Here is a 25,775-nt window from a genome sequence, read left to right on the forward strand (position 1 = left end):
AGTAGGTTGAGTTAGTCATGGGGGTTCTGTGTGCCAAGTTTGGTCCAGGTCTATCATCAGTGGAGGTCACTGTTTCTCTAGTTATAGGTGAACTACAACTCACATCATGCCAGGTTAACCCTGAAACTGCATCAGGACTTAAAGCTTGTTATGTTGGGCAAGTTTGCTCTAGATGCATCATTGGTGGGCTTCAGTGTCTTATCTGGCTGTGGGGTAAACTACAACTCCCACTATGGTGAGTCAGTCCCCTCAAACCCCTCCAGTAGGTTGAGTTAGTCATGGGAGTTCTGTGTGCCAAATTTGGTCCAGGTCCATCATTGGTGGAAGTCACAGTTTTTCTGGTTATGGGTGAACTACAACTCACATCATGCTAGGTTAACCCTGAAACACTCCATCAGTACTTAAAGCTTGTTATGTTGGGTAAGTTTGCTCTAGATGCATCACTGGTGGGCTTCACTGGTCTGGCTGTAGGGTAAACTGCAACTCCCACTATGGTGAGTCAGTCCCCTCAAACCCCTCCAGTAGGTTGAGTTAATCATCGGGTTCTGTGTGCCAATTTGGTCCAGGTCCATCATCAGTGGAGGTCACAGTTTTTCTGGTTATGAATGAACTATAACTCCCAGAAAGGAAGGCCATTTCCCCTCCAAACCCCTCCAGTAATCAAATTCAACATACCAGGTATGTATGCCAAGTTTGGTCCAGATCCATCAGTGTTTGGGTTGACAGTACTCTCTGGATGTAGCGATGGATTTGAACCTAATTTGCCACACAGAATTCCCATGACCAACGGAAAACACTGGAAGGGTTTGGTGGGTATTGACCTTGAGTTTGGAAGTTGTAGTTCACCTATATCCAGAGAGCACTGTGGACTCATGCAATGGTGGATCTGGACCAAACTTGGCACAAATACTCAATATGTGCAAATGTGAACACTGGTGGAGCCTGAGGAAAATAGACTTTGACTTTTAGGAGTTGTAGTTGCTGGGATTTATAGTTCACCTATAATCAAAGAGCATTCTGAACTCCATCAGCGATGGACTTGAACCTAATTTGCCACACAGAATTCCCATGACCAACAGAAAACATTGGGTTTGGTGGGTATTGACCTTGAGTTTGGAAGTTGTAGTTCACCTATACCCAGAGAGCACTGTGGACTGACGCAATGGTGGATCTGGACCAAACTTGGCACAAATACTCAATATGTGCAAATGTGAACACTGGTGGAGCCTGGGGAAAATAGACCTTGACTTTTGGGAGTTGTAATTGCTGGGATTTATAGTTCATTACAATCAAAGAACATTCTGAACTCCACCAACGATAGAATTGGCTCAAACTTCCCACATGGAATCCCCATGACCATCAGAACATACTGTGTTTTCTGATGGTCTTTGGCGACCCCTCTGACACCCGTTCGCGACCCCCTCAGGGGTCCCAACCCTCAGGTTGAGAAACACTGCTCTACAGCCTCCAAGCATTTAAGTAGTTTTAAATAGTAATCTATTACAATTGGTGACACAGCGGTGGGATCTCCAAACTAATGGTGATCCTCTTTACATAATAGATTCCCCTCTTATTACATCTTTCCAAAGGGAAATGGAGGCAAGGGCTAGACAGGAGTTAAAGAGTTCTGCATGAAAAGAAAAGGCGAAGAAAGCACATGCCAGCGACAAAATCCCAGGAAGCGGGGAGCTGCTATCACCAAATCTTGTCTCCTTGAGCCTCACCTGAACAGGAGCTAGAACAGAAGGGCAGCATGTAAGTAACATGACCACTTCTGCATAGGACATACCACTCTTGTAGCTCCAAGGAAGGGATGAGTCCTGCGGATCCAGTGGAGGAGCCCTCCAGCCGGCCTTGCCACCAGTTACTGTCATCCTTGTTGATGATCTCAATGACATCTCCTGTCTGAAACTTCAGCCCAGCTTCTTTGCACGGTATCAAGGTGTCCTTCTGGGGATCGTAGTCAAACTGAGCCCTCATGAACATCTGTAGGAATAGAGGAGTCATGATTGGCCCAGGCAGCACATTTCAGGGTGGGTAAAATCGCAATGGAGAGAAGCTTATAGAATCATAGAATCAAAGAGTTGGAAGAGACCTCATGGGCCATCCAGTCCAACCCCCTGCCAAGAAGCAGGAATATTGCATTCAAATCATCCCTGACAGATGGCCATCCAGCCTCTGTTTAAAAGCCTCCAAAGAAGGAGCCTCCACCACACTCCGGGGCAGAGAGTTCCACTGCTGAACAGCTCTCACAGTCAGGAAGTTCTTCCTCGTGTTCAGATGGAATCTCCTCTCCTGTAGTTTGAAGCCATTGTTCCGCGTCCTAGTCTCCAGGGAAGCAGAAAACAAGCTTGCTCCCTCCTCCCTGTGGCTTCCTCTCACATATTTATACATGGCTATCATATCTCCTCTCAGCCTTCTCTTCTTCAGGCTAAACATGCCCAGCTCCTTAAGCCGCTCCTCATAGGGCTTGTTCTCCAGACCCTTGATCATTTTAGTCGCCTTGATGGAAGACAGATGGAGAACTGAGAAGGAAAGCCCAAACCTGCCCTAAACCAGTCTTGCCAAGAAAGCCCCATGACGGGTTCACCTTAATATTGCCAACTTGAAGGCAGGCAACAACGACATTTAAGCAGAACACAAACTTTGTAATAGCTACTTCCTCGCGGTTAACCAGGCATGAATTTCAAATGTCCTTTGTGGCTGTTTTGAAAACATGGCAACACTATGTGAAGGCAAGAACGATGTATTCCACCTTTTGCCTAATGGAGGAGAAACACCATGTCAAACAAAAATAGAGTACTGCCTTATACCAGACGCGATTATTTGTCTATTACGGCCAATATTGTTTCTTTTGACTCTCAGCCAGGGCTTTATGTTGGGAAGTGTTGCTCCTACCACCTGCAATTAGGCCTCCCCCCTCCTGCTTTTTTATATTAAAAGTGAACCTGAGGTCTTCATTATATGAAGAATATTTTCTCTCTCTGATGCAGAACTCTTTAAGTTTCTTGGAGTGCAAGTAACGCAAAAAACTTCTAACAACATGAGCCAGGACTGAGTTTTCTGTATGCAACCAGACTACAGTAAAGTGGTTTGTGCTGTGGAAAAAAACAACAATAAAAACCAGTACTCTCCTCTAAGAACCTCTAGTTCAGCGGTTCTCAACCTGGGGGTTGCGACCCCTAGGGTGGTCAATCGGGTGTTTGAGAGGGGTCGTGCCACCGCCTCCTTCAGCCCTGCCTCCTCCGTTTCCCCAGAATGGCTGCTGGACCCCTCTGCCAGCCAAACTGCCAGCCAGCACCCATGCCCATGCGGTTTCCTCTCCTTTCCTCCTCTAGATTGGCACAGAGTGGCTCCCCCTCTTCCTCTTCCTCCAGCGGCAAAACAGCCAGTCAAGGGGTGAGCTGGCAAATCACCAAGTAGCCCTAGGAGCCAAGGAGGAAGGCGGATGACTGATGAAGGCACATCTTCCTCCTTGGCTTTCCAGGACCACTGCCTCACCAACCACAGACTCTGAAGATGAGGAGGAGCAGGAGGAGGTGAAAGTGGCCTGGTGCCCCCTTCGAAGGATCCTCCAATGGTGGGTTGAGGCCTGGGAGGGCAGGTGTGTTGGGGACCCCCACCTCCTCCGCACTGCCCCTTTGGGGTGCCATAGACACGCATAGCACTGAGTGCAAAGGGTGAGAAGGATTCTTCCATGCCTCCCCGACTCTCTCGCCACCTTTGGGTTATCAAGTCTAAATACAGAAGTAGACTTGTTGGGGAAGATGATCTTTGTTGTGCTCTTGCAAAGACTGCCCTGAGAATTACTGATATGGTGAGAAAGAAGCAATCTCAACCTTCGCACTGACATTAACTTTTTATGCATACTGTTGCAAAATGCAGCAATGTAGTCTCCTGTTGTTACATTAAAACTGTTACCCTTGCTACACCATGCTTCAAGACAAAATTTCATTTATTTTTAATTAGAAATAAATATTTTCACAATATATAATTACATATTGTTTTGATATTTATTTTTTGGCATTTATTGTATTTTAAGATGTGTTATTGTTTCGGCATCGAATTGTTGCCTGTCGGTCGCTGTTCTGAGTCCTTCCTTGGAGGTCGAGAAAGGACGGGGTATAAATGTTCCAAATAATAAATAAATAAATAAATAAATAAATAAATAAATAAATTGTTTTTGTGATTAACCACTATGCTTTAATTATGTTCAATTTGTAACAATGAAAATACATCCTGCATATCCAATATTTACATGATGACAATAGCAAAATTAAAGTTATGAAGTAGCAATGAAAATAATTTTATGGTTGGGTGTCACCACAACATGAGGAACTGTATTAAGGGGTTATTAGGAAGGTTGAGAAACACTGCTCTAGTTCCTTACACTGGAAACTGACTATTGAATCACACTGGAGGACCTACAAATGCCAAGTGAAATGCTTTCTAGGAATCTCTAGGTCCTCTAGTGCAACTCTATGGCAAGCTAATGCCAGATTTCTAGAGAGAACATATGAATCAAATCCATGAATATCCCCAAAGACGAATGAATATGTTGATCCATCCTGATTTTGTCCACCTCTGGTAGAATCAAGATTATCAACATCCCTGTGCATCTTCAAAGCCACAGGCTACACACGTACACACACACACAAGTATGCAAGAAGAGAGATTGTGCCATCACACTGTCATGTTAGAAAAAGTTCCCCACAATCCAGATGGCTGTTTGTTGCACAATAACTACAAGATATACATGTTTTGCCCTCCCATCTCAAGATGTGTGAGAAATGAGCTTTGTGGGCTTGGGTGTGTGTGGGAAACCTCTTGCAAAAGCCCCAAAGGCTAGCGGCTTCACTGGATCCCATTCTGCTGTGGTTACAGGGTGGGGCTCCATTGGTTTGGATACGAACTGGCTCATTCTCCAGGAGCAGAACATTGAAACCGATTCCAAATTACATGCATCTGCATGTGACCAACAGCCTTAAGAAAACTACTTCTTGGATTGCAAACTCCAGAACCCTCCACCTACAAGTTGTAGTGCCCCAATGTAACATTTCCAAGCTATGCACTTGCCATCTGAGACAGGGCAGGCGGGCAGGCAACATAATTTATTTATTTTATTTATTTAGCAATTTTGTATACCGGTCTTCTCCCCTCTATCGGGGGACTCGGGCCGGTTTCCAACAATAAAATCACAAAACAATCATTAAAAACATCATATAACATATTCAATTAAAACGTTATAATAGCAAAATGCAATCACATAATAACAATGGTCAGTCGTCATAGTGAATTCGTTGTCCATCATTCATCATCATCTATCCGATCACAGAAATATTCATTCGTTGAAAGCCAAACCCCATAGCCAGGTTTTCACCCGTTTTCTGAACGACAGAATGGAGGTGGCAGTTCTGATCTCCAGTGGGAGAGAGTTCCAGAGTCGAGGGGCCACCACCGAGAAGACCCTATCCCTCGTCCCCACCAGACGAGCCTGAGAGGCCGGTGGGACTGAGAGCAGGGCCCCTCCAGACGATCTTAACAACCTAGATGGTTCCTAGGGAAGAATACGTTCGGACAGGTAAACTGGGCCGGAGTCGTTTAGGGCTTTATAGGTTAACACCAGCACTTTGAATTGTGCTCGGAAGCTAATTGGCAGCCAGTGGAGCTGGCGTAACAAAGGAGTAGTATGCTCCCTGTACCCTGCTCGTGTTAGCATTCTGGCTGCCGCACGTTGGACTAGTTGGAGCTTCCGGGCAGTCTTCATAGGCAACTCCATGTAGAGAGCGTTGCAGTAATCTAAACGGGATGTAACCAAAGCATGGACCACCGTGGCCAAGTCAGACTTCCCAAGGTATGGGAGCAGCTGGCGCACAAGTTTTAATTGTGAAAAGCTCCCCTGACCACCGCTGAAACCTGGGGCTCCAGGCTCAGCGATGAGTCCAGGATCACTCCCAAACTGCGAACCTGCGCCTTCAGGGGGAGTGTAACAGCAGAGACACCCAAGATGTGGAACAGTCCTTCAAGAGAGGAATGAATGCCTTGTTTCCTGCACTTCCCAAGAGCCTACAGACTGATTTTTATTCTCGCAAGCTTCTACACAGTTGCATTATTTTATCATGTTTTTATGCAGTTTGCTATATTTTGGTTTTTTTCATTGTTTCCATTGAATGTTTTAAGTTGTTTCCAAAATTGGAAGTGAAACCCAAAACAACATGTTGCAGCATATGGTGTCATAACCCAAATACTCCAGCCTTTTCCTTGACAGTCTCCCAGAGGTTTTCTCCCAACTGTCAGCTAGCTTTTCAGACCCACACACCCTAAGTTATCTATCTATCTATCTATCTATCTATCTATCTATCTATCTATCATCTATCTATCTATCTATCTATCCATCCATCCATCCATCCATCCATCCATCCATCCATCCATCCATCCATCCATCCATCTATCTGGCCTGTGCAATCAATAAAAAACATTTCAATACTCATTACGAAATTAGGGGATGGAGGACAAATAGTTTGTAAAGTGTTTCTGAAACTGGGTGCAGTCCGTACCATAACTAGGTAAGGTAAAGGTTTCCCCTTGACATTAAGTCTAGTCAAGTCCGACTCTGGGAGGTGGTGCTCCATTTCTAAGTCAAAGGGTCAGCATTGTCCATAGACACCTCCAAGATCATATGTCCAGCATGACTGCATGGAGTGCCGTTACCTTCCCGCTGGAACGGTACCTATTGATCTACTCACATTTGCATGTTTTCAAACTGCTAGGTTGGCAGAAGCTGGGGCTAATAGAGGGAGCTCACCCCACTGTCTGGGTTTGAACCACCAACATTTTGGTCACAAGTTTCACAGCTCAGTGGTTTCACCTGATGTGCCACTGCAGCCTATATCAGGACTATAAGTTAACTACTTTTTTGTGTTTCTTAATTTCTGTTTATATATACACAACTTACAAATTAGATACGACTTAGGATTTAAAAATGAAGATTTGCTCATCCCTACTATGTATCTGGCCCCGCTGGTGGTGCAGTAGACATTGATCTACCCTCATTTGCATGTTTTCGAACTGCTAGGTTGGCAGAAGCTGGAGCTAACAGCGGGAGCTCACGCTGCTCCCCGGATTCGAACCTGTGACCTTTCGGTCAACAAGTTCAGCAGCTCAGCGCTTTAACCCACTACACCACTGGGAGCGTCCTAAGATTAGAAACACACAAAGTGTTTTGTCAAAGGCTTTCATGGCCGGAATCACTGGGTTGTTGTGTGTTTTCTGGGCTGTCTGGCTCTGTTCCAGAAACATTCTCTCCTGATGTTTCACCTGCATCTATGGCAGGCATAGATGCAGGTGAAAAGTCAGGAGAGAATGCTTCTGGGACATGGCCATACAGCCCGGAAAACACACAACAACCCACACAAAGTGTTATTTCCCTACCTACCTACTTTGACCAGTAATAGGTAAGACTAAATGGCTTTTTTTTGTCGTGTCAGAAGTCGCTTCTGGTGTGAGAGAATTGGCCGTCTGCAAGGACGCTGCCCGGGGACGCCCAGATGATTTTGATGTTTTTATCATCCTTATGGGAGGCTTCCCTCATGTCCCCGCATGAGGAGCTGGAGCTGATAGAGGGAGCTCATCCACCTCTCTCCGGATTCGAACCTGCGACCTGTCGGTCTTCAGTCCTGCTGGCACAGGGGTTTAACCCACTATGCCAGCCCTAAACCCTAAATGGCTATCTTCATTACTATATAATATAGAAAAGTGAAGCCAGAAGGTATCAATTTCACATTTTAGCTGCAGAAAACCTCTTTCCTTGGTGCAAATTTATTAAAAGCCATACGCACTGGAACTGATCTAAAGCTGGAAGCGCCCACCTACCTGAAGGGCAGGAATGCGACTCTGTTGGTTTGGAAGGACCTTTAGGGACACTGTGCCCTTGGTTTCTTTCTAGTGGATAAAAGGAAAGGAAGAGAATCAAACCCTTAACCAAGAAGGACCTAGTGGCCATATATATGTAATGAGGGGTTGGAGAAATAATTCCACCCCCTACAATTTCAGGAATCCCCCTTTTTGGAATGCAATGAATGCTGACTAATTTAGTCAAGCTCTGATTCTCTCTTTCTCCCAGATCCGTCCCCCTCTTGCCTCTGTACCTACCAGTATCTTCTGCAGCTGGTCTACAGAGTGGTTGCTGACACTCTTCCCATTGATTTCTAGGATCTCATCCCCCACATGAAGGAAGCCTGCCAGGTAGGAGAGAGAGGTGCGTGAGGCAGGAGAAAAGGCAGACGATGCCTGCACAATGCCAACTATGGAGGATTACAGAAATCCAGATGAGCGGCCGAACACAAGAAGCAATGGGACAGGCACCTGAACACAGCAGGCTTGGTTACAGGATGAAATATAGCCTATGTCTTCCAAATTGTTAGGGGTCTCAGAAGAAACTGTGAATGTCCCCCCCCCCCCCAAATGTCGGGAACGACTTGAGAAACTGCAAGTCGCTTCTGATGTGAGAGAATTGGCCATCTACAAGGATGTTGCCCAGGGGACACTGGGATGTTTTACCATCCATATAAATAAACCCTGGTGTGTTTGTTTATACTGTTTTTGTATTATTGACACAAAAGCACAGTATGTTGCTGCAAACGAGATCTCTATGCTGGATTTCGTATCACAAAATCACAAGTCGAACACTTCTCCCAAGCATCCAGGACTGTATGATGTATTTTCGAATGATGCGCGCAGATCCAAGTCAGGTGGCGAAGAAACTGTGAATGCCCCCCCCCCCCATGTCAGGAACGACTTGAGAAACTGCAAGTCGCTTCTGATGTGAGAGAATTGGCCGTCTGCAAGGACGTTGCCCAGGGGACGCTGGGATGTTTTACCATCCATATAAATAAACCCTGGTGTGTTTGTTTATACTGTTTTTGTATTATTGAGACAAAAGCACATTATGTCGCAGCAAACAAGATCTATATGCTGGATTTCGTATCACAAAATCACAAGTTGAACACTTCCCAAGCGTCTAGGACTGTGCGATGTATTTTTGAATGATGCGCGCAGATCCAAGTAAGGTGGCCTTTTGCAGTTGATTTTGTCAAAAGTTCTTGTTTCCAAATGTCGTCTGAGATCTTTTGGCAAGGCACCCAGTGTGCCGATGACCACTGAGACCACCTTTACTGGTTTATGCCATTATTATTATTATTATTATTATTATTATTATTATTATTATTATTATTATATTTATTTATTTATTTATTTATTTTTTACTGTTTGTATTTTATGTTGTACTGGAGCCTCTGGTGGCGCAGTGGGTTAAACCCCTGTGCCGGCAGGACTGAAGACCGACAGGTTGCAGGTTCGAATCCGGGGAGAGGCGGATGAGCTCCCTCTATCAGCTCCAGCTCCTCATGCGGGGACATGAGAGAAGCCTCCCACAAGGATGATAAAAACATCAAATCATCCGAGCCTCCCCTGGGCAACGTCCTTGCAGACAGCCAATTCTCTCACACCAGAAGCGACTTGCAGTTTCTCAAGTCACTCCTGACACGACAAAAAAAATTATGTTGTATACTTGCCTTGCTGTACTGTTGGACTTGGCCTCATGTAATCTACCCCAAGTCCCCTTGAGGAGATGGTGGCAGGGTATAAATAAAGTTGTTGTTGTTGTTATTGTTATTGTTGTTGTTATTATTATTATTATTTTATTATCCTCCTGTGGGAGATTTCTCTCATGGCCCTGCATGAGAAGCTGGAGCTGACAGACGGGAGCTCACTCTGGTCGCCGGATTCAAACCATTGACCTTTTGGTCAGCAGGCCTGCTGGCACAAGTGTTTAACCCATTGCGCCACCGGGGTGACTGCCTCACTCTATAAAAAAAACAATGAATGATAAAGCCCTGTCTGAGTTCATACTGTGACTCTAAAGACCACATTGCATGAAGCAGGTAGATTGCAATTACGGTGGGGCGTATTACATGGTGTCGTCCCTCTTCTGTTATTCTCCCAGCGAGAGATTGTTGGAAGGAATTTATAGAATCATAGAATCATAGAGTTGGAAGAGACCTCATGGGCCAATCAGTCCAACCCCATTCTGCCAAGAAGCAGGAAAAATGCATTCAAGGCTCTCCTGACAGATGGCCGTCCAGTCTCTGTTTAAAAGCCTCCAAAGAAGGAGCCTCCACCACACTCCGTGGCAGAGAGTTCCACTGTTGAACAGCTCTTTCACAGTTAGGAAGTTCTTCCTCATCTTCAGGTGGAATCTCCTTTTCTGTAGTTTGAAGCCGTTGTTCCTCCTCCTAGTCTCCAGGGCAGCAGAAAATAAGCTTGCGCCCTCCTCCCTATGACTTCCCTCACACATTGACACATGGCCCTTGTCATGTCTCCTCTCAGCCTTCTCTTCTGCAGGCTGAACATGCCCAGCTCTTCAAGCTGCTCCTCATAGGGCTTGTTCTCCAGACCCTTGATCGTTTTAGTCACCCTCCTCTGGACACATTCCAACTTGTCAACATCTCCCTTCAACTGTGGTGCCCAGAATTGGACACAGTGTGATTCCAGGTGTGGTCTGACCAAGGCAGAACAGAGGGGGAGCATTACTTCCCTGGATCTATACACTAGACACCTATTTATGGAGACCAGTACCCATTGGCTTTTTAAGCTGCCACATCACATTGTTGGCTCATGTTCACCTTCCTGTCCACGAGGACTCCAAGATCTTTTTCACACAGCCTGCTATCGAGACAGGCATCGTCCCCCATTCTGTATCTTTCCATTTCCTTTTTTTTCTGCCTAAGTGGAGTATCTTGTATTTGTCCCTGCTGGACTTCATTGTGTTAGTTTTGGCCAACCATCTCTCTCATCTGTTAAGATTGTTTTGAATTCTGCTCCTGTCTTCTGGAGTATTAGCTATCCTTTTACAACAGGAGATCATTAATGGATTATTTATGTTTGTCAAAGAAACACTTTCCAGGCCTCCTTCCCCCAGGGAAGAAGCAACGTCATGTGATAAGTCCTAGACAAGGATGCTCTTATCCTGCTGTAAGTGCAATTTGTCTCATGTGATAAGCTCCTAAGTACAACAGCTACCCAGGCTATGGTTTTCCATCAGAGCCAGTTACAGGTCTGAAAAGATGTTCAGCAAAGTATCGTTTCTTGGGTCTTCTCTAAGCTGTTTTTTTTCATGACTTGAGAAACTGCATGTCACTTCTGGTACGAGGGAATTGGCCATTTGCAATGATGTTGTCTAGGAAAGGCCTGAATGTTTTACCATCCTGTGGGAGGCTTTTCTCATGTCCCTACAGGAGAAGCTGGATCTGACATATGGGAGCTCACCCCACTCCCCAGATTCAAACCACCGACCTTTCGGTCAACAGTCCTGCCGGCACAGCTGAGGACTTCCAGCTAAGCTGGTGGCAGAGGCCCTTTGATAAGCAGCACTCATGATATCCTGGAGACAAGGGCAAGAAAATCCTCAGTGGCAGTAGGTTGTTGTAAGTTTTCAGGCTGTATGGTGTAATGAATCCCTTACCTTGTAAGCTAGCTCAGGCCTAAGAGAGTGGGCTTTTATTTATTTATTTATTTATTTGCTTTACTTCTATACCACCTTTCTCAGCCGAAATGGCGACTCAAGGCGGTTTACATAATAAAGGTTATCACAACAATATCAAAAAAGGCAATTAAAACACATTATACAGACATACAAGATCAAACAACAATCATTATCGCAATCGTAGTGCCTCAGCAACAAATTTTAAACTGAGGTGACTTTTAAACTGAGGCTTGAGTTCTCAGATTGCCAGCTGAGAGTTGGAGCTTGGAAAGGGTGTTAGTGAGAGCGATTTTGGGTTTTGGAGAAGAATTTGGGCCACTCTTTTGTTTAGTATTCAGGGTAGCTATAGAGAAGTATAGCTAGAATACTGTGGGGAGCAGAACCCTATTAGTGGTCTGTTCTTTTCCTTAAGGAAGGCTAGTTCAGGTTTTGGCTAGTTTCCTAAGGGGGATTTTTGTGGGAGTTACTTTCAGAGATTCATTTCATGAAGTAATTTTCTGTGTGGAAACCTTTAAGACTTGTAACCCAGAAGTTTTTAAGATCTCTTCTCAAACGTAACCACAAGCTTTGTATGCCAGATTTTTACTGAAACCATCAAGCATTTGTACCTGAAATATCCAAGTCTGTTCAATAAAAGCTCTTGTTATTTTTACCAACTTATACCAGCCTCAGTGTGAATACCTTTGTGGTAAAAGTGTTATTCAAGTCAGCCTTTTACCAGCCTCTAAGAAAACTAGAGTAACACAGAGTGTGTTACTGAACAACCTCTCAACCTCAGCCTGTAATATGGTGGCAGCAGAAACCTTTTAAAGAATTCTTTTAAGTCTCACAGTTCCAGTGGTTCCCAGTTCCTAACTTCTAAATATACAGTTGGTTTCAACAACCATTACTCCCTCTATACTTTGGTGAGCTAATCTGTAGCGGTGTCATCGTTATAATTTGGTGGTACAGCGGTGTAATCTTTATAATTTGGATGAGCAGCGGTGCGATTAGTTATATCTGGCCATGTTCCAGAAGCATTCTCTCCTGACATTTTGCCTGGGTCTATGGCAGGCATCCTCAGAGGTTGTAGACCTCACAACCTCTGAGGATGCCTGCCATAGATGCAGGCAAAAGGTCAGGACAGAATGCTTCTGGAACATGGCCATACAGCCTGAAAAACTTACAACAACCCAGTGATTCTGGCCATGAAAGCAATACATTCCCCACTGACAGTTTGGGAAGTCTGGGCTAGGGAGAGTCACGGACAACTTGTGGGTTCCTCTTGGGCACAATTTTCCAGGCCTGCTCCTGGTCTGTTTACCTTGCCTGTGAATCATTCCTCCGTGGAGGATCCTGGCCACCATGCAGCTCTTCTTTTCATTCAGCTTCAGCGTGATGCCCTGGAACAGACAGCAGAGCCTATGGCAACCTGCACTGAGACAAGGTTTGGAAAGCGACTACAGCTCCTACAGTCCTGTGAATGGTAGATCCTGGGAGCCGTAGTTCAGAAAGTAAGTTATTACTGCTTCTCTGCAAATAGACCTCTCATCCTGACAACTGTCTTGCTTGGCTTTTCTATGAGAGGAGACTTGTTGTCAACTTCCTCCATATCCATTTTTACTTTACTTAACAATACTCTCTTTCCTCTAGATCCTTGGTTCCCAGCATTTGGTCCTCTGGGTATTTGGGACTTCAAATCCAAGGTAGACCAACTGTTAGGCCCCTTCCATACAATGGAACAAAATCCTACAGCTTTGAACTATGGGATATATGGCAGTGTGGACTCACATAACCCAGTTCAAAGCAGATATTGTGGGATTTTCTGCTTTGATATTCTGTGTTATATGTCTGTGTGGAAGGGCCCTGAGAGGTACTTAGCACCAGGACTGTGGTGCAGCTGGCTGGGAGTCCATTGCATTAAGATCACTACTGACCGAAAGGTCATGAGTTCGAAGCCAGCCCAGGTTGGAGTGAGCTTCCGACCAATTTGTGTAGCTTGCTGTTGACCTTTGCAGCCCGAAAGACAGTTGCATCTGTCAAGTACCGCCTACGCGGGGAGGCTAATTTAACTAATTTACAATACCATAAAAATCTCCAGCAAGCATGCAAAGAATGAGGAAGTACTTCATCAGTGTCACAAATGGACGGTGAAGCGACAGCTCCCCTGGTGGCCAGAATACCCTCATCAAAAAGCTGGAATGTTAAATAGCCTCTGTGTGTCTGTTTATATATGTTGTATGTCTATGGCATTGAATGTTTGCCATGTATATGTACATTGCAATCTTCGGGTCTACATTGTAATCTGCCCCGAGTCCCCTGTGGGGTGAGAAGGGCAGAATATAAATACAGTAAATAAATAAATAAAATAAATAAATACTCCAAAACACTTGGAGGAGCAAACATTGGGAACAATTTCTCTAGCTCACAGCAAGCCATGTAACAATCTTGGATAATGCAGGGAACCATGTCCAGCAGTCCAAGTTGTGGTGTTCAAGGATGATGGGATCTGTAGTCTGAAGCATTGTCCTGCCCTGGGACTCTCCTTCCATACCTGGAAGAGAAGTAGGCATGGAGCAACGCCTGAGCCAAGGAGTTCCAACAAAGCAATGGCCTTGGAACTCATCTAGGAAGACCCAAACTCTATTGCTACCTTACCTTTTCCTACTTGCTTCACTGCCTTTGGCCAGGGATCTCACCTTTCTCAATAGATCTATTTGTCTTGAACTCACCCAGACCTTTCCTTCTTGTTCTACCAGCCCCAGGGCTTTGTCTAGACAAGCAGGAGTCCTACTTGTCCCCAGCATCTGGAAACATAAAGTCTATGGCTTTCGTTCCCCTCAGCTCACCATGGGTTCCTCCGTGACTTTCTCAAACTGGATGAACCTGATTTTTCGCATCTCCCGGTCATTGGCGTGGACTGGGCTGCCCAGCATGGCTGAGCCATTGGTGTAAATATCCTCAGTCACTGCATTCAGAGGGCAGGGAACTGCCTGCAAAGGCCAAAAAGAAAACCCAGGGTTAGGAGTAAAGCCTAACGATGCTGAAGCTTTACCAAACTACAACTCCCAGGATTCCATAGCTTTGAGCCACCAAACTGTGTTTATTCTACACTATGAGTCCTTCTTCAAAAGGCTTGTTTTCCAGACCTTGAGTCATCTTGGTTGTGTTCCTGCTTCTTCCCCAACTGCATAAATTATGCAGTGTAGATGCACACCCCAAACTGTTGAATCTGCAAATTCCTCCCAGAAAGTCCTCATCCAGATTATTCCTTATGTTTTTGTTATTGTTCTTAGTCTTATTTCCTCAAAGCAGAAAATGACATAATGGAGTTTTAACTTGCTCAAGGGGACACTTGCAATCATGAATAGAGTTTATATGTGTGTGTGTGTGTGTATACACACACACACACACACACACACACACATACACTAGCTGTACCCGCCATGCGTTGCTGTGGCCAACCTTCCCTCCCTCTTTCTCTTCTTCTTTCCCTCCTTCCTTCGCTCCCTCCTTCCTTCGCTCCCTCCCTCCCTCCCTCCCTCCTTCCTTCCTTCCTTCCTTCCTTCCTTCCCTTTTTTCTTTCCGTCTCTCCTTCCTTCCTTCTCTACCTCTTTCCTTCTCTATCTACCTCTTTCCATCTCTCCTTCCTTCCTTCTCTCCTTCCTTCCTTCTCTATCTCTTTCCTTCTCCCTTTTTCTTTTCATCCCTCTTTTTCTCCTTTCTTGGTTCTCTACCTCTTTCCTTCCTTCCTTTGCTTTTTGCTTCTATCCATACTTCTGTCTTTCCTTCTTTCCTTCCCTCCCTCTTTCTCTCCTTTTTTCCTTCTCTACCTCTTTCTTTCCTTCCCCCTTTTTCTTTTTATCCTTCTTTTTCTCCTTTCTTCCTTCTCTACCTCTTTCCTTCCTTCACTCTTTGCTTCCATCCCTCTGTCCTTCTTTCTTTTCCTCCCTCTTTCTCTCCTTTCTTTCTTTCTTTCTTTCTTTCTCTCCTTTCCTCCCTCATCCTTCCCTTTTTCCCCCTGTATCGTCATTTAGCTTTTTGTCATTTAGCTTTTTGGGGTTTTTAAGTCCTTTCCACTTTTTTTGGGAGAGGGTGGGTTATGAGTGATGGTCACTCATTGGTCTGTTAGTGGTAAAGTGTCCAAATTTTGTGTCAATTCGTCCAGTGGTTTTTGAGTTATGTTAATCCCACAAACGAACATTACTTTTTTATTTATATAGATTGATTGACAAATATATTCATGAAAATATTCACAAAATATATTCATGAAAATATTCACAAAACATTCACAAAAATAATTACATTATTTGCAAAAATATTCACAAAAATAATCACAAAAATATTCACCAAAAATATTCCCAAAATGTTTACAAAATTAATTGCAACAATATTTGCAAGATATATTCACAAAAATATTTGCATAAAATATATTCACAAAACATATTAACAAAAACAACCATGAACCTATTCCAACTAATAATCGCGAAAATATTCACCAAAAATATTCTCCAAAAATATTCACAGAAATGCATAGAGTTAAGGAAAGGATTTTATCATCTGCTGGAAGGGCCTTATCTCACCCCAAGGCTGCCTGTTAACTTGCAGACCGGCTCTGAAACAATGGGGCACGCTGAAGCACTGTTTACTTTTTCACACCTTGACCTCAGGATGGAAAATAGCTGTCTTATTAACTCATGGGCCAGTGACAAACTGCAGAGGTATCTCGTTCTTCAGCTTAAGTGGCTGAGGGGGGAAAGGAAGGGGCCTGAGGCTGTTAGGAATTGTGAGAGTTGAAATCTAAAACACCTGGAGGGCACAAGTTTGTCCATACCTGCACTAAACTTACTTTAGATCAATCACTTACTCTCAACTTGATCAATTCACAGGACTGTTGTGTAAACAACATGTGCATTCCCTAGAGCTCATTCGAGATACAAACATAGCCAATAAATAGATGAAATTCTTAAGTAATTGAGTCCAACTTTCTGATCCAAGAAACAACTTATGGGCCTAAGATCATTATCCAATCACCTGTCCATGACACATAGTCTATTTACAATGGTTTCAGGATCTATCCAAATCATTATTTCCCCCTCCAATAGTTTAAAAGCAAACAAACAAGAACAGCAATGGGTTGCTGTGAGTTTTCCGGGTTATCTGGCCATGACCCAGAAGCATTCTCTCCTGACGTTTTGCCCCCATCAATGGCAGGCATCCTCAGTGACTCTGAGGAATAGCAACAGATGACAGCCTTCTATAGCATTTGGGACCACAAAAGAAGCAAAACTACATTGCTACAGAACTACATACAGAGATGTGTTGATTCAGCTCCTACATCTTCTGTCGACACCAAAGGAGAAACATCATGTCACATTAATAAGAAACGAAAACACCCTTAAAAGCAGAACTTCTGTACATTGCAAACGGAACATTTCTTTTTGGCAGGGAGTGTATCAGATTTACATTGGAAAGGGCATTAGGAAAAGGAGTGCTAAACGTTTGCCTTATATAGTATTTGTGCACACATACAAAGAGAGGGGAATGTGGGCGAATCGTCAGGAGAGCATGCTTCTGGAACATGGCCATGCAGTCCGGAAAACTCACAGCAACCCAGTGATTCAGGTCATGAAAGCCTTCGACAACACAAAGAGGGGGAATGATTAACCAACAGAGGTTAATTTATCAATTAATATGCCAATGCTGGAAATAAAAACATGTGTTTGTGTATACTTTGATAATGGCCACTGATGAAGGCAGCAATGTCAAACCAAATCGAGTGTTTACTCTCATTGACATACTTAGTGGGCCTATTGTGCCTTCAGTGCCACAAAACTGCAAGGACTATATAGTTAGGGATTAGTTCGCATTATGTATTTAATATTATGTATGTAGGGATTGCAATACTGTGATGACTATGTATTTAGGGATTATTGATTGTTTCTGTACTGGTAGTAGACTTCCAAATTTCATCAGTAGTTCCCACCTTTTTTTGACCAGGGACCACTTGGTAAAGGACAACTTTGACCAGGGAACCACTCTCCAAAATTAGTTCCAAAAGGGTGGCACAGTGGGTTAAACCCTTGTGCCAGCAGAACTGAAGACTGACAGGTCGCAGGTTCAAATCCGGGGAAAGCGCGGATGAGCTCCCTCTATCAGCTCCAGCTCCCTATGCGGGGACATGAGAGAAGCTTCCCACAAGGATGGTAAAACATCAAAACATCCGGGTGTCCCCTGGGCAACATCCTTGCAGACGGCCAATTCTCTCACACCAGAAGCAACTTGCAGTTTCTCAAGTCGCTCCTGACATGAAAAAAAACCCCCAAAAGGGTTACAAAAAGGGGTTTTGGTCAACTTCAGATTCAGTTTGATTATTTGGGGTGCTGACTAAGAAATGGTTACATCTGGAAACCTATGTCCTCAATGCGAAAGAAGAACCGTGTGGAACCAGAAGAGGTCTCTACAATCACTCATGGACACACTACTAAGATTCTACCCTTGGAAAACAATTAGAATAATCATGGGGCACGAGGGATCGCCTATGAGGATGCGTAAGTGAAAGACAGGCTGCCTAAATCTAAAGACAGGGAGCCAGAGAAGTCTTCTCCGGAGCGTCATGTGAGCCTGCTGCCTGCCCTGTGTTGCAATGCCCCTGAAGCCAACTGCTTCTAGCCTTATCTTGTGCAGCTGTAGCTGACTTGCTGTTTGGCCCGGGTTCAAAGTGCCCAACAGAGAGCTGACTCAGCCCAGCCCACTCCGTTATCTCTCTCCTTTCCTTGAAGTAGCCCATGACACAGCGCGCAGCAAAAGATCTCTGGACTCAGCAAAGATTTCCCCAAAACACAGCACATTCCAGGAGCAGGAAGGCCAGCCTGCTCAGGATTTTCCCCCATCGCAAAGCCTTTCCCCAACCTTTGCTTTCGGCTGAGAGACGGAAAACATGAGTCTCGTGCTAAGGACAGAGCCAGAGCATGAAGAGCTTGGAGCAGAAGTAACATATTAAAAGTAACTTGGAGTCTGCCGAGGTACAGCATATTACTTTAGTTTACTGGCTGTTGCAGAAATGGTTTATGGGGGTGATTTTTAGTTCTTTTTCTTGGAAAAAATGTATTAGATGCAACGTATGGTGCGTTACTCATGAGAAGCAAGTCATGCCTGAGACCATGATACAAACAAAAACAACCAAATGACCTTCATCCATTTTTATATTTAGTCCTTAACCCAAAGTCTGCAACTCTATAGCCTTCCGGGCAGCTGGATCGGGTCCATTTTGGGCCAATCAATTGTTCACACTCACACCGTCACCACTGTCTTTTCAAACCAGGGAATGGGATGGGTCGTCTCCATGCAGAATTATTACATTTTGACACCATTTGATCTTCCAGGGCTCCATGCTATGGAATGTTGGGAGTTGTAGTTTTACCAGATATTTAGCCTTCTCTGCCAAACAGTGCAAGTGCCTCACCAAATTACAACTCCCAGAATCCCATAGAATTGAGCTATGGCAGTTATTCTAGAATGTAGATCACTGGCTCTCAACCTTTTTTTTTTTACCAGGGACCACTTAACCAGGGACCACTTGACCAGGGACCACTTGAACCAGGGACCACTTGATCAGGGACCGCTTTGACCAGGGACTATTTGACCAGGGACCACTTGATCAGGGACCACTTTGACCAGGGACCACTGAGGAGGGACCACTTGGCCAGGGACCACTTCGACAAGGGATGACTTGGACCAGGGAACACTTGGGCCAGGGACCACTTCGACCAGGGACCACTTGAACAAGGACCACTTGGACTAGGAACCACTTGGGCCAGGGACCACTTTGACAAGGGACCACTTGACCAGGGATCACTTCGATCAGGGACCACTTCAACCAGGGACTACTTGACCGGGGACCACTGAACAGGGACCACTTGAACAAGGACCACTTGGACTAGGGACCACTTGGACCAGGGACCATTTGACCAGGGAACACTTGAGCCAGGGACCACTTTGACAAGGGACCACTAGACCAGGGACCACTGAGCAGGAACCACTTGAACATGGACCACTTGACCAGGAACCACATGACCAGGGACTACTTGACCAGGCACCACTTGGACCAGGGACCACTCTCTAACATTAGTACCAAAAGAGTTATGAGTCAGTTTTTGGTCAACTTTAAATTTGGTTTGGTTATTTGGGGAGCTGATTCAGAAAACTGCACTGGATCGACCACATCAGCTCTAGTTTCTGATACAGAGCATATGCCATCCAGTAGTCACCATCTACTCGCCTACAGAAAACCATATTTAACAAGCCTTGGTACTATAAGACAGTTTCGCAAGACCAGTCACTCTCATTGCAATGATAGTGGACCATATTTTAGTTATTGCGGACCAATGGTGGTACAGAAACCACAGGTTGGAAACCACTTATGTAGATGCATTCTTAAGCTGCGAGAAACAGGCAGGGACTGGGATAAGAAAGAGCACCCAACCACAGTCCTATCATATCAAACTACGTTTACATGTTGTGTCTGACAAACTGTAACAGCATTTAGCTGAACATAGAAGCTCCAAATTTTGGTGTCCAACTCATAAACACCTAACTTACATCTTTCATGTAAGAGGAGTTTGCTTTGATGGAGTGTCCCTGCATTTCAGTAGTCGGAACTGGATTATTCATGTGGTGCCTTCCAACTCTATGACTCTTGTTCCTAAGTCCAGGAACAATTCAGGATGATGAGCATCTCAAACATAGTGTTTTCAGATGTAAAACCCAGAGTGGTCTATAATGAAGATGTGCATATTCAGGTGTAACTCCTGAAAGGGCCTTCTCATATCAAAGACTAGAGAGCATGTACAATTTGATACAGGACAACTATTCCTTGTCCTGCTGGATGTTAAAGGATGGCAGTCTGCAAAAGAGGAAACATCTGTAGGAAGCTACAACCATCCCAGACAACTACGCGGAGCAGACAAATGGAGCAAGGCACATCAGGCCACTCAGCAAAACCCAGCAGCAATAAAACAAGTACTGAATCCAGGAAGCGGCAGAAGGTCCAGCCAGTTCATCCTATTCTGCTGCGTCTAGAGAAATCCTAGGTTGAAAACAAGCCAGCAGACCTCCCTTAACACTGGAGAAGATAGTGAGGTGATGTTTTCTTACTCAACACCGGGCAAATTAAGCCTTGGTTAAAGAGTGAGGAATTAAGGACTGGGGTTCTTCGGTATGCAACTACACTGGAGAAAGAATGCAATTTGACACTAATTTAACTGCCATTACACAACGCTATGGAGTATTTGTAGTTTGATGAGGCATCACCAGAGAAGGCTAAAGACCTTGCAAAACTACAAGGATGCAATAGCATTCACCATGACAGTTAAAGTCATACCTCGGTGAGACTGTCTTTAAATGGTTCTTGCGTAACAGCATGGAGGACATTACCGGCTGTTAGGAATTGTGGGAGTTGTAGTCCAAAACACCTGGAGGGCCAAAGTTTGCCCGTGCCTGTTCTAGGAATATCTAAATCCTCCAGTGTGACTCTAATGTTCTAGGAATATCTAAATCCTCCAGTGTGACTCTAATGTCAGCTTCTACCAGTGTTGTACTGATGGATTTATTTATTATTTCTTTATTTACCATATTTATATACTGCCTTTCTCAGCCCGAAGGCGACTCAAGGAGGTTTACAGTTGGCAATAACATATAATATAAACCATATAAAAACAGTAGAAACAATAAAAACACAAGTCCTCAGCGTTTCATTGTTAATATCATTTTCCAGTCACATCATCCAATCGTTCCATGGGTCTAAATTTGCCTGTTACAATACATTTGCAAATGCTTGCTGAAAAAGCCAGGTTTTAACTGTTTTTCTAAATGTTAGGAGGGAGGGGGTGGATTTGATATCCCTAGGGAGGGCATTCCATAGCCAAGGGGCCACCGCTGAGAAGGCCCCATCTCTCATTCCCGCCAATCTCATCTGCGAAGGAGGTGAGACTGAGAGCAGGGCCTCCCCAGGCAATCTTAAGCTCCTAAGAACACTTTTCTAGGCATTTGTTGGTCTCCTAGTGTGATTCTATGGTGAGCTTTTGGAAGAAGTTGACAGTAGACTTGTGCTGGAAGATCTAACACAGTGGTTCTCAACCTGTGGGTCCCCAGATGTTTTTGGCCTTCAACTCCCAGAAATCCTAACAGCTGGTAAACTGGCTGGGATTTCTGGGAGTTGTAGGCCAAAACACCTGGGGACCCACAGGTTGAGAACCACTGACCTAATGGTTCCTAGATGTAAAAAATTATGGGTTTAATCCATTGTTCTTCCATTTTTATGAGGTCCCTGAGTTTCTAATCCCAGCAAATGTGGAGGCCTGATGGTATACTGGTTACTCTGAAAATGGATTATTTCATTGATTTCACAGAAGCTAATCTCAAACTATTGTTTGTAACTGTGACCAGTTTGTCACCAGATTGCTATCTTTTGGTGAGTAGTTTCTCCATAAGTAGCTTTTTAAAGCTTCTCTGCTGAGTAAATCATTGTGGAGGAGCTAAAAAACAGCAGATAATACAGGTTAAGTCTTCCTTATCTATGACGCTTGGGACCAGAAGTGTTTTGGACTTCAGAATACTTGTATTTGCATAACTAATGAGATATCTTGGGGCTGGGATCCAAGCCTAAACATGAAATTAACCTCACTACCTCTAAGGATACTTGCCATAGATGCAGGCAAAACGTCAGGAGAGAATGCCTCTAGACCATGGACATATAGCCTGAAAAATCCTACGACAACCCATGAAATTAACTGGTGTTTCACAAACTGGAGGTAATTTCATGCACCATCCCTTGTGTATGAAACCAAGCTTGTGTTCTTTGAACCATCAGAAGGCAAACATGACACCATCTCTGCCACCTGAGTGGATATTGGGCAATTTTGGGTTGTGGATTATTTCTGATTTCAGGATTGTGCATAAAGGGTTGTTCAAACTATAATTAGGAGCAGAAATACCTGGAGGAATCCTTTGTTAGGAAGTGTTAACTGGCCCTAGATTGTGTTATTGAAGGCTTTCATGGCCAGAATCACTGGTTTGCTGTGAGTTTTCCAGGCTGTATGGCCATGTTCTAGAACAGTGTTTCTCAACCTTCCTAATGCTGCAACCCCTTAATACAGTTCCCGATGTTTGGTGACCCCCAATCATAACATTATTTTCGTTGCTACTACGTAACTGTACTTTTGCTACTGTTATGAATCGTAATGTAAACATCTGATGTGCAGGATGCATTTTCATTCACTGGACCAAATTTGGCACAAATATACAACACACCCAAATTTGAATACGTGTGGGATTTGGGAAGGGGGTTGATTTTGTAATTTGGGAGTTGTAGTTGCTGGGATTTATAGTTCACCTACAATCAAAGAGCATTCTGAATTCCACCATTGACGGAATTGAAAAAAACTTAGCACACAGAACTTGCATGACTAAGATAAAATACTGGAAGTATTTGGTGACCTTCAGTTTTGGAGTTGTAGTTCACCTACATCTAGAGAGTACTGTGGATTCAAACAATGATGGATCTGGACCAACCTTGGCACAAATCTTCAATATGCCTAAATGTGAACACTGGTGGAGTTTGGGAATTGGCCACATTGTCTGGATGCCTGACCACCATTTCCCAAAGCAGTTTCTCTACTCCGAACTCAAGAATGGAAAACGGAATGTTGGTGGACAGGAAAAGAGATGTAAATATGGGCTCAAAGCCAACCCTAAAATCTCTGGCATATACACTGAGAACTGGGAAGCCCTGGCCTGTGAGCGCTCCAACTGTAGGTCAGCTGTGACCAGCAGTGCTGCAGAATTTGAAGAGGCACGAATGGAGGGTGAAAGAGAGAAACATGCCAAGAGGAAGGCGCGTCAAGCCAACCCCAACTGGGACTGCCTTCCACCTGGAAACCTATGCCCTCACTGTGGGAGAAGATGCAGATCAAGAATAGGGCTCCATAGTCACCTACAGACCCAACCTGGAGGATTATCCTACTTGGACAATGAGGGATCGCCTAAGTAAGTAAGTAAAAGTGTAGTTGATAGGATTTATAGTTCACCTACAATCAAAGAGCATGTTGAACCCTACCAATGACAGAATTAGGCCAAACTTCAACCCCCATGAGCAACAGAAAATGCTGTGTTGTCTGATGGTCTGACACCCCCCCCCCGGTGGTCCCAACCCCCAGGTTGAGAAACATTGTTCTAGAAGCATTCTCTCCTGACATTTCTCTCACATCTATAGGAGGCATCCTCAGGAGAGAATCCTTCTGGAACATGGCCATACAGCCTGGAAAACTCACAGCAACCCAGTAATACAATGGTCGTTATGCAGGTTTATTTTTCCTGAGAGCTAAGGTATAAATCTAAAAATTGTCACAAATCTCCAATCTGGGCCTGCCAAATAGCAGAAGATTTTACATACGGTTTTGAAAGGAAGTAATCAGTTCTGCTATTACGCAAAAAGAAAGAGACATTTCCCCAACTGCAGTAAAATGCAAAGCAGTGCATTAATAGGCTCAAACATTAACAAGGCCGTTCATTTCCAAGTCATTAGCTCTGTTAAAAACCATCCTTCTGGCCCAAAGGTCACACTTAGTCAGACTTTACTTGTTTCTCCAACAAGAGACTGGAACGAAAGGGAGAGAAACCACCTGATCTTTCAGTTTTGGAGAAATAGAAAAGCGCACCATGTTTTACAACAATTTGGGGGGAAACTGAGAGCCTGAAATAGCCAGTTTTCTAAAACTGGGTACATTCCCGATCCATTGAAATCGTTCTGTTGTGGCTTGTATATTTTGTGGAGCTTCTAATGTCAGTTTTCCTGCCCTAAAGTAGTGTAAGACATGAGCTATCAGACAAGCCTTGTCCCACAGTGATACTTGAGACCGTCTAGTGATAATCCCATTGTCCTTGAGTTACTCGGCTATGTACATAAAAGAAAGAAAAGGCCATATCTTCAGAGGATAAGATAGCTCTTATCAATGCACATGTGTCCATTCTTAAACTTGTTTAGAGCAAAAGCTAGTGACAAGAAGACGTGGAGATTTTTTTTAAGCACTCAAGTGTGTATTCATGCATCATTAAGTCAAAGTTCAATTTTTGGTTTCAAGCAAACAAGCTGTGCAATACAACACCGTGCCATCAACCTTCCCCATTTGGTTCATATGCAGGTATCCCATTGTCCGCACATTTTTTTCTCTTCCCCACACTTCCCTCCTTAGCTTAATCCAACGGCTGCAAACTGAGTTCAATATGCATCCTGTGTTCGATGGGGTTACACTCCCCTTGAAGACGCAGGTTCGCAGCTTGGGTGTGATCCTGGACTCACTGCTGAGCTCGAAACCTCAGGTTTTGGTGGTGACCAGGGGAGCATTTGCACAATTAAAGTTTGTGCGCCAGCTGCGCCCGTACCTTGGGAAGTCTGACTTGGCCATGGTAGTACACGCTCTGGTTACATCCCGTATAGACTACTGCAACACGCTCTACATGGGGTTGTCTTTGAAGATGGTTCGGAAGCTTCAACTAGTCCAATGAATGGCAGCCAGGTTGCTATCAGGAGCGGCTCTCAGGGAGCATACAACCCCCTTGTTGTGCCAGCTCCACTGGCTGCCAGTTTGCTACTGAGCCCAATTCAAAGCGCTGGCTTTGGCCTATAAAGCCCTAAACCAGTTGTCCTCAACCTGGGGTCCCCAGATGTTTTTGGCCTACAACTCCCAGAAATCCTAGCCAGTTTACCAGCTGTTAGGATTTCTGAGAATTGAAGGCCAAAATCATCTGGGGACCCCAGGCTGAGAACCACTGCCCTAAACGGTTCTGGCCCAACTTACCTGTCTGAATGCATCTCCCCTTACGAACCATCAAGGACCTTGAGATCGTCCGGGGAGGCCCTGCTCTCAGTCCCGCCTTCGTCACAAGTACTTCTGGTGGGGACGAGAGACAGGGCCTTCTCAGTGGCAGCCCCTTGGCTATGGAACGCCCTCCCTAGGGAGATCAGATCTGCTCCCTCCCTCTTAAGGTTTCGGAAGCAAGTGAAAACATGGCTATTTGAGCAAGCGTTTACAAATGCAGAGTAACGGATATAGGTAATTGATATAGGAAACCTGATGACTTGACGATAGAAATGGGCAATGCTTGATAATATAGGAGATGCTAATGATGTTGTTTTTATTGCCTTGTTGTGTTTTATGCTGTTTTAATTTGTATTATAATATTATATATACTGTGT

At 44.4% G+C, this 25,775-nt stretch overlaps 1 protein-coding gene across 2 annotated transcripts in view; it reads right to left on the minus strand.

Annotated features, from left to right (window-relative positions):
- The window catches only part of MPP1 (MAGUK p55 scaffold protein 1), a 46,432-nt gene that overhangs the window by 14,194 nt on the left and 6,463 nt on the right, over window positions 1-25,775 (minus strand). The window contains exons 2-6 of one of the 2 annotated variants that reach the window (XM_060756245.2): window positions 14,371-14,514; window positions 12,846-12,924; window positions 8,152-8,237; window positions 7,873-7,941; window positions 1,790-1,986 (exon numbers count right to left, since the gene is read on the minus strand). In XM_060756245.2, coding sequence (XP_060612228.2) covers window positions 1,790-1,986; window positions 7,873-7,941; window positions 8,152-8,237; window positions 12,846-12,924; window positions 14,371-14,514 — 575 coding nt within the window. The remainder of the gene's footprint in view (window positions 1-1,789; window positions 1,987-7,872; window positions 7,942-8,151; window positions 8,238-12,845; window positions 12,925-14,370; window positions 14,515-25,775) is intronic. The other variant, XM_067471555.1, reaches the window with a different exon arrangement.

This window comes from Anolis sagrei, chromosome 10, assembly GCF_037176765.1.
Source record: "Anolis sagrei isolate rAnoSag1 chromosome 10, rAnoSag1.mat, whole genome shotgun sequence".
NCBI lineage: Eukaryota > Metazoa > Chordata > Lepidosauria > Squamata > Dactyloidae > Anolis > Anolis sagrei.